Source organism: Theropithecus gelada, chromosome 7b (genome assembly GCF_003255815.1).
Source record: "Theropithecus gelada isolate Dixy chromosome 7b, Tgel_1.0, whole genome shotgun sequence".
Lineage (NCBI taxonomy): Eukaryota > Metazoa > Chordata > Mammalia > Primates > Cercopithecidae > Theropithecus > Theropithecus gelada.
In genome coordinates, this window is record NC_037675.1 from 69,185,993 (window position 1) to 69,204,290 (window position 18,298).

Consider the following 18,298-nt stretch of genomic DNA (forward strand, 5'->3'; position numbering starts at 1 on the left):
TACATTTAACTCCAGTTTTCAAATGAGGAAACCAAAGCTCAGAGAGGTTCAGAGTCTTTCTGATTACCATTCCAGTGCTATTTTCTCTCTACAATACAAATATTCTAGTCCGCCAGCTCTCCATACTTCTTGTATATTGAACTGGCATTCTATTTATTATTGAGACTGGGCATAATGGCTTATGCCTGTAATCCCAGCATTTTGGGATGCCAAGGTGGGTGGATCTCCTGAGGTCAGGAGTTTGAGACCAGCCTGACCAACATTGCAAAACCTTATCTCTACTAAAAATACAAAAATTAGCCAGACATGGTGGTGCATGCCTGTAATCCTAACTACTTGGGAGGCTGAGGCAGGAGAATCGGTTGAACATGAGAGGTAGAGGTTGCAGTGAGCTGAGATCGCGCCACTGCACTCCAGCAACCTGGGTGACAAGAGCAAATCTCTGTGTCAAAAAAAAAAAAAAAAAAAAAGACAAGAAAAGGAAATTGTATTAAAATTTTAAACTAGATAAAAACATGGGCTGGGTGCGGTGGCTCATGCCTGTAATCCCAGTAGTTTGGGAGGCTGAGGCAGGTAGATCACTTGAGGTCAGGAGGTCAAGACCAGCCTGGCCAACATGGCAAAATCCTGTCTCTACAAAAAATATAAAAATTAGCCTGGTGTGGTGGGCACCTGTAATCCCAGATGCTTGGGAGGCTTAGGCAGGAGAATCATTTGAACCTGGGAGGTACAGTTTGCAGTGAGCAGAAATTGTGGCACTGTACTCCAGACTGGGCAACAGAGCAAGACTCCATTTCAAACAAACAAACAAACAAACAAACAAACAAAAACCCATGTATATGTTCAGAGAAGGAGTCAAGGAGAGAAACAAAAATTTCCATGTTTTTAAGTGGTGGGAATGTGGCTGAATATTTTCTTTTACCTTTTTAAAACACTGCTATGTTAAGAACCACAAACAATTCAGTATCTTTCAATCCGCCCTGCTGAAGACTGGGCCTGGGCACATGGAAACCCCCTCCTGCTTCTGCTGCTTCTGCTGCTTCTGCTTGATGTGGACCCCTGAGTGCTCCCAGGTGGCTCTGGTTGCACATGCTCTGAGCCTTACCTGATGCTAAGTTGTTCAGGGGCTGAAAAGGTATGGCCTAGGCTCCCGTTACCTGATGGGCTTCTGCAAAGTTTCCGCGAAGGATGCAGGATGCCAGCAGTGACTCAGGTGGGGAGAACATCATGGGGATGAGTGAACTTTGAGGATGGGGGTGCAATCTGCTGTCCGGCTCATTCCGCCCAGACGCGGCACTCAGACTTCCCTCTGTTGGGACACAAGAATGCGTGGGGCCAGAGAAGCAAGAGGAATTGAAGAAATGCTATATTGCTGCCACCTACCACCAAACTTTTATCTCCTCAAAGTCCTTCTGTAAAAGGTCTGTAAATAGGTCTTAATTTTTCCTCAAATGAAGGGCAAACCTAGGCTACCATCTTTGAATACAAGATGTTAAGTGCCAACTACCTTCTTTGAGTATTTATCTCTATTTCTCCCTGTTGCTGGATAACTAAATTGAGAATGAAACAGTCCTTTCCCTTCTCCCAGCTAAAATCTGGCCATCTGCCAACCTTGAATAACAACCTTGACTGCTCAATCCCGGCTTTACACCATGGTGTGTGGCAATTCTATACCAGGGCAAAGCTGCTCAAAGTTGGCAACCGGTGGAAATCTGCATACCTGATGTACTTGTGCTCGGCTCACTACTTGTACTTTCCAGGGATGGGTTGGAACCTCTGTCTCGGCCATCTACGGGTATTGGGAAGAAGATTGGGAAGAAGTCAGTCATCAGCTCCTTACAGAGTAGGAAGTGTGAAGTGGAGTTAGAGACAGAGGACAATGAGTAACTATGACACCTGCTGCTCCTTCTACAGCAAAACACAACTCCTACAGACCAAAGGCAAAGGGTGGGCTGAATATGACAACAGGGTTCACCTGGGCAGTAGCCTATACCAGTGGTTCCCAACCTGTGGGTCTCAGAGCCCCAGGAACTTTCAAGTTATTTTTAGGGGTCAGTGATCAGCACCTGCTCAGTAAGCACTGGCAGTATTCTGAAAAAATAAAAGCACAACTGTTATGACCAGGAAGTAGTAGGGACACAATATTTCCCGACATAGAAAAAGGTATCTTCACACTTGAAAAGGCAGACGACTGGCTAGGTGTGGTGGCTTACACCTGTAATCCCAGCACCCTGGGAGGCCATTGTAGCAGGATAGCTTGAGGTCAGGAGTTTCAGACCAGCCTGGGCAACACTGCAAGACCCTGTCTACACAAAAAATTAGAAACAAATTAGTTGGGCAAGGGGCCATGCATCTGTAGTCCCAGCTACTCATGGGGCTGCGGCAGGAAGGATTGTGTGAGCCCAGGAGTTCAAAGTCACAGCGAGCTATGATTGTGCCACTGCAATTCAGCCTGGGCAACAGAGCAAGACCCTATCTCTATTTTTAAAAAAATGTAGGGAACCAAAGTCTAAGACCTGGCTGGCCACGGACCATGATATTCAAAGTCTCAGAGAAAAAGCTTCTTCTCTTCTCAACACCAGGCTTCTTAATGTGCTAGAGCTTTCTAACAGAGGCTCACTATTTCTTAGTGTGCTCATTCGAGGGGCTGTCTCAGCCTCATGCAAGGAAGGCCCCTCAGTTCACTGTTTGGAAGCCCGTTAGAAGGAACAGCTGTAGAAAAGAGATGATGGATTGTGCATTCTTGTACTGAATGGGTCAAGTGGATGCAAACTCTGCCTTCTGACCCAAACCAATTAATGTAGCAGCTTAAGGGACTTAGCAACTCAACCTTCAAGGTTTATCTCATGGCATCCTCCACCCCACCCAGTATGTTCACCTTTCATGTTGCCACTTAGCTAGAGCCTACTCATTCTCTGGAGCTTGGTTCAAGAGTCAACTACTTTATGAAATCTGTTGCCCTTACATCTGCAGGTCATGCTGATACCCTGTTTTAAGACATTTCTTCTGTTTTCAAGCAGGGCCTCAGGTCACTTTAAACTTTCCATGTATAATGTCTAAGCAGGTACATTACAAATTGTTTGAAGTCAAAAGCCTAGCTTGTGCCTCATTTACCTCCCTCAAGACACCTAGTACTGTTTAGCCCATGGGAAATCCTCATGAATTCCTTTTAATTTTTAAAAGATCAACACCAAAAGCCATAATGAAAACTTGATTCTCTAAAAATTTAATACTCCTGCATAATGTGCCTATATTAACTTCTCTAAGAAAAGTCCATAAGTGGAATCAAAAGGCAAAATAGAGAAAAAATAATAGCACATGATGAGAAAATATTTTCCTTAATGTATAAAGAGCTTTCTACAATTCAACATGAAAGAGATTCCTAAGGAAAAATGGACCTTAGACATTAGGCAGTTTACAGAAAAATACAAACAGCCAATAAATATATGAAAAGATATTCAATCTCAAAACTAAAAAAATACTACTAAAGCAATGAAACATCATTATGATATTAAGTATACTGGGGAAGGTTTTAAAAAATCTACTACTGACTGATGAGAGTATGTGCAAATAGGCAACCACATATAGCTTACAGAACTATAAATAATAGGAGGGAGAGAAGGATGGGGAGAGGGTGATTAATGAATATAAAATCAGAGCTAGATAGGAGGGATCAGTTCTGCTGTTCTGTAGCACTGCAGGATGAATATGGTTAACTATAATCTATTATATATTCTCAAAAAGCTAGAAGAAAGTTTTTTTTATTTTTTTGACATGGAGTCTCACTCTGTCACCCAGGCTGGAGTGCCGTGACACAATCTCAGCTCACTGCAACCTCTGCCTCCCAGGTTTAAGTGATTCTCATGCCTCAGCCTCCCGAGCTGGGCGCCCACCACCACACCCAGCTAACTTTCATATTTTTAGTAGAGACAGGGTTTCACTATGTTAGCCAGGCTGGTCTTGAACCCCTTGCCTCAAGTGATCCATCTGCCTCAGCCTCCCAGAATGCTGGGATTACAGGTGTGAGCCACTATGCTCGGCCGAATAAAGGATTTTGAATGTTCACAATACAAAAAAATGACAAATGTTTGAGGTGATAGATATTACTCCAATTTGATCATTACACATTTTATAAACATATTGAAATATCACTGTGTATCCCTTAAATATGTACAATTATTACATGCCAACTAAAAATAAAAGGGAGGCCGGGCCCAGTGACTCATGCCTGTAATTCCAGCACTTTGGGAGGCCTAGACGGGCAGATCACTTCAGGTCACGAGTTCAAGATCAGCCTGGCCAACATGGCAGAATCCTGTCTCTACTAAAAATACAAACATTAGCCGGCCGTGGCAGCGCGCACCTGTAATCCCAGTTACTCAGGAGGTTGAGGCACAAGAATCGCTTGAACCCAGGAGGTGGAGGCTGCATTGAGCTGAGATCGCACCACTGCACTCTAGCCTGGGCAACAGAGTGAGACTCCATCTCAAAAAACAAAACAAAACAAAACAAAACAGGAAATAAAAATAAAAGGGGAAAAATAATAAGACCTACTTCATAGTATTGTGAGGATTAAATAAGTGAACAATTACAAATATAAGGAATGTAGAGCAGCATCTGGCATACAATGAATACTTAGTATTAACTCTTACAGAAAAAAAGAAATACATATTGGTCTATCTTATTTTTAAGGCAACTGGGTAATATCTATCTATATTTTATATCCACATACATCTAGTAATTCTGCTGCTAGGAGCTCATCCTATATTTACACAAGTATGCACAGAAATGTATAAGGTTGTTTACTACAGCACTGTTTATAATAGTAAACAACTGGAGACTTAAATGTACATGAACAGGGTGTTTTTGACAATGGAATACTAAGCACTATTTAAAATGATAAGTGAAAAAAGTTCTCAATTTATAGTACAATACATCTGTATATATAATAGGATATAAACGAAAAAAGCAAGCTGCAGTTCTCAATATATAGTATAATGCATGTGTATATATAAAAGGGTATACAAGTTTATATTGCATGGAAAATTTCTGGAAGGATACACAGGAAACTATTAACAAGGGTTACCTTGAGGGAGTGGGAAGAGGATAATTTTACAACACTTTTGTTGTCTTTGACCATGTGCTGTTTCTTTTTTTTTTTTTTTTTTTTTTTTTTTTTTTTGAGACGGAGTCTCGCTCTGCCGCCCAGGCTGGAGTGCAGTGGCCGGATCTCAGCTCACTGCAAGCTCCGCCTCCCGGGTTCACGCCATTCTCCTGCCTCAGCCTCCGAGTAGCTGGGACTACAGGCGCCCGCCACTGCGCCCGGCTAGTTTTTTGTATTTTTTAGTAGAGACGGGGTTTCACCGTGTTAGCCAGGATGGTCTCGATCTCCTGACCTTGTGATCCGCCCGTCTCGGCCTCCCAAAGTGCTGGGATTACAGGCTTGAGCCACCGCGCCCGGCCCATGTGCTGTTTCTTAAAGAGTATTAGACAAGTAGCATTACACCACTTGCCTAATGCATGGGAATGAGCTCTTCAGATTACCTGCCTGGCTCCTTCTTGTCCGACGACCCCGGCGGACACTGGGGTGCCGTGTGGCAGGCCGGTATCTTCGGGAAGGTTGCTCCTCTGAAAGAGCAAATCCAATAGGACACACAGGAGAGTGATCAACTTTGATTTGGCCCCCTCTTGGCATAACAGGTGGGGGAAGGTTTGCACTGGGCTCTGAGACACGGAGCATAACCCAGTGTTCTACACTGGTTGCCATGGTGATGATATGCCCTGAGTTACGGGGTGACTTCCATGTACTTCTAGCTCTCTCCCATATTCCCATGATCTTTCTCCCTCCCCACCTTCTGGTTCCACCAGTTCCACCCTCCTCTCACCTGAACGATGGTTGCTTGTTACCACTTTGTATCTCCACTGGGCTTCAGAGACAACCTTGGAAAGTCGATGCAGGCGACTCTGCAGTCCATCTCTGCTTCCTGAGCAGCTCTGACCTTCTTGCTTTGGCTTCTCAGGGGGAATGCGGCTACTGATCTCATCCAGTTGTTCTTGGAGAAGCCTGAGGAAGGCCCCTATTGCAAATTCATCAGCCAGAAATCCACTGATACCACTAGTAAAGTGTTTTAAGTCCAAAAAGCTGTGCCTATGAGGCCCTGGGTAACTGTCTTTTGACTCTGCCTTCACACAGCTTGGCATTGTATAAGCAAGGGTCTTTGGGACTCCCAGGGAACCCCGCTCTGACTTCCTTTCAGGATGTGCTATGTGCTGAGGGCTCTCTGATGGGGACCTCAAATCTGAAGGGCTCTTCCCCTCAATGTCATCATCCTCAGCATAGTCCTCAGGCAAGTGAGGCTCTGGGTGAAGATCAGCAGAGGTGATGAGAAGCAATGAGAAGATGTTTTCCAGAAGCTCCAGGCACAAAGAGTCAGGAATACTGCACAGATACTGTTGACACCTGGCCAGGTAAGTTGAGAAGAGATTTGCAGCACCTACAAAAACATGTACAAGAGACGAGGCCAGAGAAAGAGAAGACAGAGAATGCAAACATTAGAAACACTACCTCCTAGAGTCAAACATTCTCACAACTTTAGCTCATTTATTTATTTTTTAATTATAAGGGAACTGAGGTTACAGTGAGAAGAATAAGACAGACTTCTTAGGATGTCTCGTCATGATTTGCAGAAAGATTTTGCTATTTCAAAAGTACAGCTGGCCATGGGCAGTGGCTCATGCCTGTAATCCCAGCACTTTGGGAGGCTGAGGCAGGTGGATCACCTGAGGTCAGGAGTTTGACACCAGCCTGGCCACCTGGTGAAACGCTGTCTCTACTAAAATACAAAAATTAGCCAGGCATGGTGGTGGGAGCCTATAATTCCAGCTACTCAACAGGCTGAGGCAGGAGAATCCCTTGAACCCAGGAGGCGGAGGTTGCAGTGAGCCGAGATCATGCTACTGCACTCCAGCCTGGGTGACAGAGCGAGACTCTGTCTCAAAGGAAAAAAAAAAAGTACAGCTTACTGAAAACTCATTATTTTGTATCTGCTTTGTGAATATTACATTGTTCTTCATCCCTGATAAGGACTCCATATTTCAGTTCCAGGAATGAAGGTGACATGCAGACACTTTACTCCTCAATTCTATTTCCACTTATTTTTACACTAAAGGTGATCATGGTGGGCTGGGCGCAGTGGCTCACACCTGTAATCCCAGCACTTTGGGAGGCCGAGGCGGGTGGATCACAAGGTCAGGACATCGAGCATCGAGACCATCCTGGCTAACATGGTGAAACCCCGTCTCTACTAAAAATACAAAAAATTAGCCGGGTGTGGTGGCGGACACCTGTAGTGCTACCTACTCAGGAGGCTGAGGCAGGAGAATGGCTTGAACCCGGGAGGCGGAGCTTGCAGTGAGCCGAGATCGCACCACTGCACTCCAGCCTGGGCGACAGAGCGAGACTCCGTTCCAAAAAAAGAAAAAAAGAGATGATCATGCCTACCTAGATCTCTTAACCAATCCTTAATAGGCAAAAATGACCATGCTAAGAGGTAAAGGTCTATTCCAAAGCTAGGAGAGAGGGAAAACTGACCACTAGTCACAGAAGACAAGTTAAGGAATTGTAAATTATTAAGAAAAATGAGAGGATAGGACCATTAGGTTGGTACTTTTCACACTGTAGGCTATGACCTATGAAATCACCTTAGAAGGCTACATTTAAAAAGATGAAACAGGAAACAAAAATAATCAGGAGTGTGCTCTGTGAAGTAAGCATTGTTTTTAAAACTTGGTTTGTAGATCACGTATATACACATACATATGTAAACACACAAATTATATACCTAGGTGCAAACTGGAGTAGGATGTAAAATGCCATTCCTACTGTGAAATATAGTTTTTAAAAAAAGCATTTGGAAAACACCACACTGGGAGATCAGACTCTGTTAAAACAGGCAATCACTTGCTTTTTCCATGTCCCTTCGATTCAGAAGCTGACAGACGGATGAAACTCTATCTCTGGGTGAAATAAAACCAAGGCCATCACCTCACTCCCAATCTTGATGGAAGAGGGTAAACACACAAAGCTCGCACTGGCATAGGTTGTTACCAGCTTATGTCAGAGATGGAGGGAAGTGCCGTACCTGGGGAGGAAAGAGAGTCATTCGCTGGCTCTGCAGCTGAGGTCAGGTCCTCAGAGAGGCTGTCTTTGCAGTCCTGGCACTGGGAGTGCTGGTGTGAGTTTACACAGAGGGCATAGATGGCATACTTCATGGCACAGAAGCCCTGGTAGAGTGTCAGGTTCTGACACTGGCTCAGGTGCTCAGGGACTGGAGCATCAACTGCATCTGAATTACAGAGAGAAACAGGCTGAACTTGAGAGTTAATTCATTCAGGCTGCAAATATGGGTGAAGCAAAGAGATGCTGTGCCGTACTTACAGGTCCACTTGTAGGTTCTTACCCTCTCTCCTTTCTGTCGGTCTGATCTGTGTCACTTCTAGGGCTTTCCCTCTAGTCAGTATCAATTTTCAGTTTCCTGCACTTCCTTTCCCCCACTCACCTCTCTTCTACATATCTCATGACTTCTACATGGCATTATTGCCCAGGGCCAGGTCTTACACCTGACAGTGAGTGCCTCCTTAAAATTTGCACCTTAAAGGTCTCTCTTGCCTCACCCTAGTTGCAGCCTTATTATTGCCCTTTTTTGCCTTTTCCAAGTGTGCCCCGTGGGTCCAGGGATCAGATTTAAAATACTGCATTTCTTTGGAAGGCCTGTATACTTACATGTAGAAGCAGAGTTCCTATTCCTATAGGAAATCTGCTAAGCAAGCTGTCTATCTTTCCAGGAAAAAAAAAACAGGGAATGTAATAACACTGGTTCTGCAATTAGCAGTAGGTCCTTTCAAAAAGTAAAGCAACATCCAGGCTGCGAAACCTCAACTGCCATATAAGAAAGTTTGTGTCTCTCAAAGGTAAGTGTCTCTGACCTGTGTGGTAGACTGTGACTACACAATGATATATTTCTTTTTTTTTTTTTTTTTTTTTTTTTTTGAGACGGAGTCTCGCTCTGTGTCACCCAGGCTGGAGTGCAGTGGCGGGATCTCCGCTCACTGCAAGCTCCGCCTCCCAGGTTCACGCCATTCTCCTGCCTCAGCCTCCGAGTAGCTGGGATTACAGGCGCCCGCCACCACGCCCGGCTAGTTTTTTGTATTTTTAGTAGAGACGGGGTTTCACCATGTTAGCCAGGATGGTCTCGATCTCCTGACCTCGTGATCCACCCGCCTCGGCCTCCCAAAGTGCTGGGATTACAGGCTTGAGCCACCGCGCCCGGCCACAATGATATATTTCTTAAGAACAAAAAGAAATGTATACATTCCACAATGTATACATGCATCAATATATATTCCCAAAATAGATACAATTATTATTAGTCAATTAAAATACGGTAAAATTATATGGGGTGTAGTGATAAGTGCCTGTAGTCCCACCTACTGGGGAGGCTGAGACAGGAAGATCACTTGAGCCCAAGAGTTCGAGACTAGCCTGGGCAACATAGCAAGACCCTTTCTCAAAAACAAACAAACGAACAAAAAACCATGGTGAGAATTCATTTGAGAGAGGAGGGAAATAAGATAAAACTTAAAGAAAAAGAGAGAGCTTTTTAATGGGGTCTTGAATTTAAGCAAAGATCTTAGGTTAAAAAAAGGCTTTGTTCCTGTTTCAGACAAGAAGTCCTTCTTCTTCCTCTTCTTCTTCTTCTTCTTCTTTTTTCTTTTTTGGATGGAGTCTCCCTCTGTCACCCAGGCTGGAGTGCAGTGGCGCCATTTTGGCTCACTGCAACCTCCACCTCCCTGGTTCAAGCAATTCTCCTGCCTCAGACTCCTGAGTAGCTGGGATTACAGGCGTGCACCACCACACCTGGCTAATTTTTTATATTTTTGGTAGAGACGGGGTTTCATCATGTTCACTAGGCTGGTCTTGAACTCCTGACCTCAAGTGATCCACCAGCCTCAGCCTCCCAAAGTGCTGGGATTACAGGCGTGAGCCACTGTGCTCGGCCCAGGCAAGTCTTTCTTCTAAACCTCCTGATCTGTCACATGGAGTATGAAGTGGACATGGGAGAAAAGGCACAAAATATGCTATCAGAAAGCTTATAAGACAGGCGTGCACCACCCACTAAGAATTTGCATAAACACTGTCTGACAATGCTCTGTATTCAGAGGGCAATTTCTAATTCCGTTTCACTGGAATGACGCTGTAGTCCTGTGATGGTTCCACAAGGACAACGAATGCAGGACCATGCTCACAGGATTCCCTACACTTCACCAAGAAAGAAGAGGAATCTCTTTCTCATAATCTGATTAGGACAAACAGTGCTCATTTAGAGGAGACTTGCTCACCACCCTCTTGAAAGATCTCAGCAATCACATCTGGACAAATCTCATGCGGGAAGAAATGTGCAGGAATGTCCTAAGAGGAAATGCTGGCCAGGTCATTCCATTTCAACTCACCAGGCTCTTGCTGGGGGTCCTTGGCTGGCACTTTCTGTAAGAGCTTGAGAACATCTTCCTCCCTGAGGGCTGGAAGGTTTGTAAGGTGATGGAGAGTGTAGAGCACTGAGTGGCTGTCTCCACCGTGTAAATGACACAACAGATCTCTCTTTGGTATGGGGTTGCTGAATGGGAAAGTTGGAACGATGGAAGAGAGGCAGTTTATATTATTGCCCGAAGAAAGATCAATCTCCATTCCCTCTTGCTTTTCCTCTCTGGACCATAACGCCACAGGTTTCACTTCCCTACAAACTAAATTTTTGTTGGTTTGGGATGGAGCATAACATTTATTTACCCTCAGGGAGGTACATCTATCAAACCAGCTCTAGTTGTCTAGAAAGGGCCTAGAAAGGACCTTTCAGGTCAGTAGAGTCTAGAAAGGTCCTACAGATTGAATTTTCTAATTTCTACACCCTCTCTAGCTTCAAATGAACACAAGTTTCTCTGGCTTTACTTTGAGTAAGAGCCCCTTGCTACTTCCCCCTCTGCCCACTGTACTTCAGAAAGTGCTGGTGAAGTGGGTGAAGAACAAGATAGAAACCTAGGTCCAGGCTAAGTTACCAGAGAAACACAGGGCCTCATGCACAGTTCAATAAGCATTCGTTGAATAAAAGTGTGATCCTGGATAACAAAAGACTAAGAATGTGGATGACATTATGAGCTGTGTGATTTTGGACAAGTTATTTTATACGTATGGGCTTCAGTTGCCCAACTTTTATAATGAATATAATATTGGTATCTACCCATCGGATTACTGTGAAGCATAATTGAAACCATCCATGTAAAGGGCTTAGAGCAATGCCTGGCTTATGGTAAGTGCACTGGAAATGTGAGCTATTGTTGTTTTTATTATTGTCATCCTAAAATTATCCTCTAGTTATGACCTGACGGTCATGGTAAAGGTAATAATTACTTGTGTTTCATTCTTGGTTTAACAGCTGGAACAATTATTAGTAGCTAGTCAACATTGCCAACTCAAAACCCTTTATGTGGAAAACTCCTTGAAATGACCACACATGCAGAGTACAGGGTCAGCTGTGCCCTGTGGTGGGCAGGCGCTGCCTGCACAGGGCCATACCTGCTCTGCTGTATGCACCACTCCAGGACTTCCAGGTGAGCCCACAACCCATCACAGGCATCCCTGAGGAGCTCATCACAGCCTGGGTCCTATGTTGATATAGGAGAAGAAAGAGATGCTGACTCAGGCACCTGGGGTTAGAGATTATGACTGACTTTAGGGCTCTGCATTCGGCCCAAGCCCAAAGCCCCAAGGTTCTCACTTCCAGAGCAGCCTGGGGTGCTGAGTGAGAGTTACCTGGGTCCTGTGCAGGGTCTGGAGCAGACTCTTGGCTGACTCTAGGCTCTGGCAGTGTGTCCAGCCCAGGAGCACGAGCAGGCAACTAAGGGGCCTGAATTCTCTATCAAGTAGGCAGCCAAGATTTGGGAAGTCTTCTTCTTTCAACAATGTTAGTGCTGTTACCTGTAAGTCAAAGAAAGCTGTTATGGGCAGCTATGTGGATGAGACAGAATGGGTTCCAGCTTACTGCTCATTAGAGAAAGAAGTATTTTAGTACAGCAGGGAGATTTCTGACAATAACAGGAGTGGTTGGCTGGGTGCAGTGGCTCATGCCTGTAATCCCAGCACTTTGGGAGGCCAAAGCAGGTGGATCACTTGAGGTCAGGAGTTCGAGACCAGCCTGGCCAACATGGTGAAATCCCATCTCTACTAAAAATAGAAAATTAGCCGGCATGGTGGCACAGGCCTGTAATCGCAGATACTCGGGAGGTTGAGGCAGGAGAATCACTTGAACCCAGGAGGCAGAGGTTGCAATGAGTCGAGATTGCGCCACTCTACTCCAGCCTGGGTAAGAAGAGGGAAACTCTGTCTCAAAAACAAAAAAAACAGAAGTGGTGAATTGAGTAAGATAAATGTTTATGAAAACACTAGACTGTGAGTTCCTTGAAGGCAGAGACTGACTTCTGTTGTAACTCCAGCTCCTATTACAGTACATGGCACACAGGATGAGATTAATAAGTATCTGCTGAATTAAACTGAAGCTCAGTTGCAATCTGGAAGGAAAAGATTAAAGTAATTAAATTCTCCTGTCAGCTAGGCAACATATTGTTGCCACTGCCTTTTCTTTCTTGCATCCTCCAGAAAGCACACACATATACATTTTAGTTTCTGCCAAAGGACTGACATAAAGTGACTGCAACTGTAAGTATGAATGGTACTGATTCTCAGAGTCTCCTTTCCCATGGGGCTGTGGGAGGGACAAAACCAAATGACTCAACACTAATTAGACTGCTTTATGTTGGCCAAATGAGTGGGAGAGAAATGAGGAATGAAAAAGTCTGGGGAGAACCCCTGGGTACCTCTGTGATGAACAATTAAGCTTGACTTACCAGAATCTGCTCGAGGAAGTGTTTGTTGTTGCTCAGGCAGTAGAAATAGGCCACTTTCCAAGCCTGGGCTGGGTTGGGATTGGAGAACAGGGCTAGCATTGCCCGCTCAGGATCTAGATGATCCGGTGAGACTGAATATCAAATAAGACGGTTATCAGGAAACCAAGAGCTCTTCTTTTCTAAGCTAGAGCCCATTTGAACAACCAAGTGATGTGAGAGTTTGCTCTTTTAAAAACAGACTGGGTTTTCCATACTTTATCTTAAAGAATCTTTACTTCTCTTGAGAGCTTCTGAAAAGCTCTTTCCTGCTATTGCTATTACTTTATTTTTTTCCTCCCAACACCTCCATCTTACACTAGAAAAACTGTACTTTATTTATTTATTTATTTAGATCGGGTCTCACTCTGTCATGCAGGCTAGAATACAGTGGTGCAAACACGGCTCACCGCAGCCTCGACTTCCTGGGCTCAGTGATCTTCCTGCCTCAGCCTCCTGAGTAGCTTAGACCACAGGTGTGGGCCACCATGCCTAGCTAATTTCTAAAATTTTTTTGTAGAGATGGGAACTCACTATGTTGCAGAGGCTTTTCTTGAACTCCTAGCCTCACATGATCCTCCTTGCCTTGGCCTCCCAAAGTACTAGGATTACAGGCCTGAGCCACCATGCCAGGCCTGTACTTTTACAAAAGAGCATCGTACCCATTTTTGCTTAGCCTCCCCCATTGGATGTCCTGAGCCACATGGAAGGCACCAGTCTAGAGCCTCCAGCAAGGCTGGGCACACTGGAATTACTGAAACTAAAGGAACAGCAGCAAAGGGAACATACCTTTTCCCGAGGCTGTAGCCCTCAGTGGCTTTTCTGTGACCTTCTCTGCATAGGTATGGCCATACAGGGACACCAGGCCCCGGCTGGCCTTGTGCAGCAGGCAGCTGAGCAGCCGTTCCTCCCGCAGGGGACTCCCCTCAGTCCTGCAGGCCTCTAGTAGTTCCTCACACAGGAGACGCAACTCAACCCCAAGTGGTTCTGCAGGGCAACGCAGAGTACGCAGAGCTCCATAGATGGCATCGACTACCCCAGGGGGCACTGAATCAGGGCCCTGCAAAGCCCTCAATGCCTTTCGAATGAGGTCCACCAGTGCATTCTGCAGAGGCCAGTGACAGAAGCCAGTGCCGTCATCCTCCCCAAGCAGGAGCTCCAGCAGGGCCTGTGCTGGCTGGGGAGATTGCCTCAGGAGATCCCAGAGCACAGAGATAGCTTCGGAGCTGAGATGAGGAGTACAGCTCTCCCTCCTTGGATTTCCATCAGGCATGGGGCCTACTGCACCCTGTGTTAAGGTCTCATACAGCTCCTAAATAGAGGATGAAGAGAGGGATGGGTGGTGGGCATGCCTGGAATGGTATCACTTGTGTGCCTTCATGCTTTCCTCTTTTTCAGTTTACTTATATAATAGTAGCAGTAGCAAATACTTACATAGTAGTTACTATATGTTAGACACTATTCTAAGGCCCTTTACACAGAAAAATCAAATTAATCCTTACAATAGTCTTCAGAGGAAGATACTACTTTTACTCCTATTTTATAAATGAGTTGGAGGCTGGGAGAGATGAACTCAATTGCCCAGGGCCTCCATGCTCAAGCTAGTCCCACCTCACTGTCTCCAAAATGTGTACTGGTGATGTGAATCAAGGTCTGCCAACTCACAGATCAGGTAAGATATTATGCCCATCTAAAGGCATTTACATTCAATTTTTAAAAGAACGTCAGTTTTTAACCCTTGATCTAAATCCTAGCCATGCTTTCAGTCCATTCTTTATCCTTCCATAAAACCTTCTCCAATACCTCCAACCCATATAGCTTCGATGTACTTAAAATTAGTACCATATGATTTAATACATGATAGTGTGTGTTTTAGTCCTTCTTCCTCAGTCACCTAAAAGCAAGAACCTCTCGAGCCTATCCTCTGTTTGCAGGGTGAAGGTACAGGGAGAGAAGGGGGTGAGAAGTAGGTTACTTCCCACACTTGAGCACCATGCCTGTAGATGGTGCTCAATGATGCCTCTTCACTCACTGCCTCAGAGATGGACTGCAAGACCACGAGTCCTTTACCTAATACAAGTGAAAGTCCCTCTCTTAAATCCTACTGTAACTATGTCTTTAATTAACTGGTGGCAGGGTCATTAAGAAAATAAGTAGCGGGCCTCAGAGCATATCTCAGGCACTAAAGTAGTAACTGATACATGTTATAATGATATAACTAAGACTTGATGTGAATCTACCCCCAGAAGGTTGTGATGAGAATTAACTCTAACACATTCAGTGAACCTGTTATAGAAAAGATAGTCAATGAATCTTTTCTATCCTTGTCCCCTCCATATTCCCTGCTATCTATTAATAAATCTTTAATTCCCAGTTATACTTGGTACTTCTGGACAACCACCTCAAAAATTCTAAAATCATATAAGTTTACCCTAACTCTAAACTCTCCTCAAAGGAGCTTCAGTGTTGCCTTGCCTGAGAACAAAGTATAGGCAACATCTTGGAGACCTGTCTCTTCTGGATCCCTGGAAGCTAAGCTGCTTGAGTGACTGTCAACGCTGGGCGGATGGCACCAGGGCCCTCTCTCACCTCGAGGATGTTCTCTGGAATGTCACCTTGGAGGTCTTCTGACAATAAAAGAAACTCAAGCTTTCTCCGGAAAACAACTGGGAGTAACTTCTAGAAGAATCATAAGAAGGAAGCATAGAGATGAGATACATATTTTAGTTAACCAATTTAGTTAAATATTTCTGTCCAGTTATCCAGTTAGTCTTATTTCTACTATTTCTCTAAGATAAAGCACTTTTTTTTTTTGAGACAGAGTCTTACTCTGTTGCCCAGGCTGGAGTACCGTGGCATGATTTTAGCTTACTGAAACCTCCACCTCCCAGGTTCAAGCAATTTTCATGCCTCAGTCTCCCAAGTAGCTGGGATTACAGGTGTGCACCACCACGTCCAGCTAATTTTTATATTTTTAGTAGAGACAGGGTGTCACCATGTTGGCCAAGCTGGTCTGGAACTCCTGACCTCAAGTGATCCACTCACTTAGGCCTCCCAAAGTGCTGGGATTACAGATGTAAGCCACCATGCCTGGCCTCTATAAGATCAAGTATTTTTAAACACAACAGTTCTGGATATGTTTTCAGATATTGTTCTTTTTTTTTTCTTTTTTTTTTTGAGATAGAGTCTTGCTCTGTCACCCAGGCTGGAGTGTGATCTTGGCTCACTGCAACCTCCGCCTCCTGGGTTCAAGCAATTTGCCTGCCTCAGGCTCTGGAGTAGTTGGGACCACAGGCGCGTGTCAACACACCTGGCTAATTTTGTGTATTTTCAGTAGAGATAGGGTTTCACCGTGTTAGCCAGGATGGTCTTGATCTCCTGACCTTGTGATCTGCCTGCCTCAGCCTTCCAAAGTGCTGGGATTACAGGCATGAGCCACCATGCCCGGCACAGATACTATTCTTTATAAATAAAAATAGCTAAACTTGGACATACACCTCTCTTAAAAACATACTTAAAGCCTACACTGATCAGCCTTAAGTTCCAAGGTTTGTTCATTTCATTCACCTTTTTTTGTCACTTGAGGTCTTTCCCCAAGGATCTCTCTTGCTGTGTTCAAAACACCCAGTTGTGGGTAAGCCTGGGAGGGTATGGCCCACATGATCCTCTTTTGTTCCAAACCCCTGTTTTTGTCATTCACTATCCTTTGCATAGCAGTGAAAGAAGAACAGTAAAGGGGGAGAAATCCGATGTTTATTGACCAGTTACTATATGCCAGTACCTCGCAGGTACTGTGTGCCATATTTTATTCTCAACACATTTAATTTCCAAATCAAACAAAACTGTGGCACATATTTATAAATTTTTTACAAATAATCTTTACTAGAGGTAAAATGATTAGGAAGCATTTTTCCCAGTTTTTTCAAACGAAAAGGAAAAGGTGATCCCAGTGTTAATGAGACGTGCCATCAGAGAGGTCTAATGTATAGAGAGAAAGGCTCTGACTCTTCCTGCGCCTGCTCGTTTCACAATAACTTACCTTCACCTGGTCCCTAACACTCAAATTGGAGTCTCCCCTTTCCAGACACAAATAAAAATAACAAGAGTCTGAGACTCATCCTGAGAAACACTACCTTAAATATGAGACATCTGTCAATCTTGCTTCTGGTTAAAGCTTCCCAAAGATGAGTTTTATTGGAAGGCAAGGAACACCTGCAGGGGGGGGTGTGTGTGTGTGTGTACACCTGCAGGTGTGTGTGTGTACGTGCGTGAGGAGAGTTTAGAGTACAAGACCTAACTATCTCCATTCATGTACCATTCATCACATCAGAGGCTAACATGATCTAATATGTTCTTGGTCCAAATCTTATTTCTTCTAACCATGTACTTCCCTAATATGTGCATCAAGGCCATGTGAAAGCTTATATAATGCCTGTGATTGGAAGCTGGTGGATAAAATTCATGCTGGGAAGCTGAGGATTAGTGCTTCTGAAGACTAACAGAAAAGAATAGATAAGATGTCTAGGAGAGCAGACCCTTAATAGTCTGGCTAAGATTTTATTTAGAATCCTAAAGACTGAGTATTTCATACCTATTTTACTGCTGAAACTACTTTAAACATATTCAGGATCATAACTGACTAACATTTATCTTCTTAAAAGAGGCAAGAATTTGCTCAGCATTTCTAAGCAAGATTTTCTTACTGTAAGAGCAAGGCATGTTCAATGTAGAAAAATTAAATATACAAATAAGTAAACTAAAATATGTTATATATCTATAGAACATATATATGTCCAGTTAGTCTTATTTCTGCTATTTCTCTAAGATAAAGTGTTTTATCTTAGAGATATATATAATATATGTTATATTTTAGAGTGCAATATAATATGTATATAACATATATGTTAGTTTGCTTATTTGTATATTTAATTTTGTAATTTTATAAATTTAATTTGTATATTTAGTTACATATGAAATATATAATATGACATGAAATTTACATATAACATATATGAAATATGATATATAACATGTATTATATATGAAATATGTAATACATATGAAAAATATATAACATATATATGAATAATATATATAAAAATAATATTTCATATGAAATATATGTTATATATATTCTCACTGAAGGAGAACAATTATTATTATTATTATTATTTTTTGAGACGGAGTCTTGCTCTGTCGCCCAGGCTGGAGTACAGTGGCCGGATCTCAGCTCACTGCAAGCTCCGCCTCCCAGGTTCACGCCATTCTCCTGCCTCAGCCTCCCGAGTAGCTGGGACTACAGGCGCCC

At 43.7% G+C, this 18,298-nt stretch overlaps 1 protein-coding gene across 1 annotated transcript in view; it reads right to left on the reverse strand.

Annotated features, from left to right (window-relative positions):
• Positions 1-18,298, reverse strand: part of ZFYVE26 (zinc finger FYVE-type containing 26) — a 68,675-nt gene that overhangs the window by 45,656 nt on the left and 4,721 nt on the right. Inside the window, exons 4-14 of the mRNA XM_025392624.1 lie at positions 15,580-15,669; positions 13,780-14,302; positions 12,955-13,085; positions 11,864-12,028; positions 11,627-11,715; positions 10,510-10,673; positions 8,142-8,345; positions 5,886-6,494; positions 5,545-5,628; positions 1,721-1,789; positions 1,158-1,309 (exon numbers count right to left, since the gene is read on the reverse strand). Of these exons, the coding sequence (XP_025248409.1) occupies positions 1,158-1,309; positions 1,721-1,789; positions 5,545-5,628; positions 5,886-6,494; positions 8,142-8,345; positions 10,510-10,673; positions 11,627-11,715; positions 11,864-12,028; positions 12,955-13,085; positions 13,780-14,302; positions 15,580-15,669 (2,280 nt within the window). The remainder of the gene's footprint in view (positions 1-1,157; positions 1,310-1,720; positions 1,790-5,544; positions 5,629-5,885; positions 6,495-8,141; positions 8,346-10,509; positions 10,674-11,626; positions 11,716-11,863; positions 12,029-12,954; positions 13,086-13,779; positions 14,303-15,579; positions 15,670-18,298) is intronic.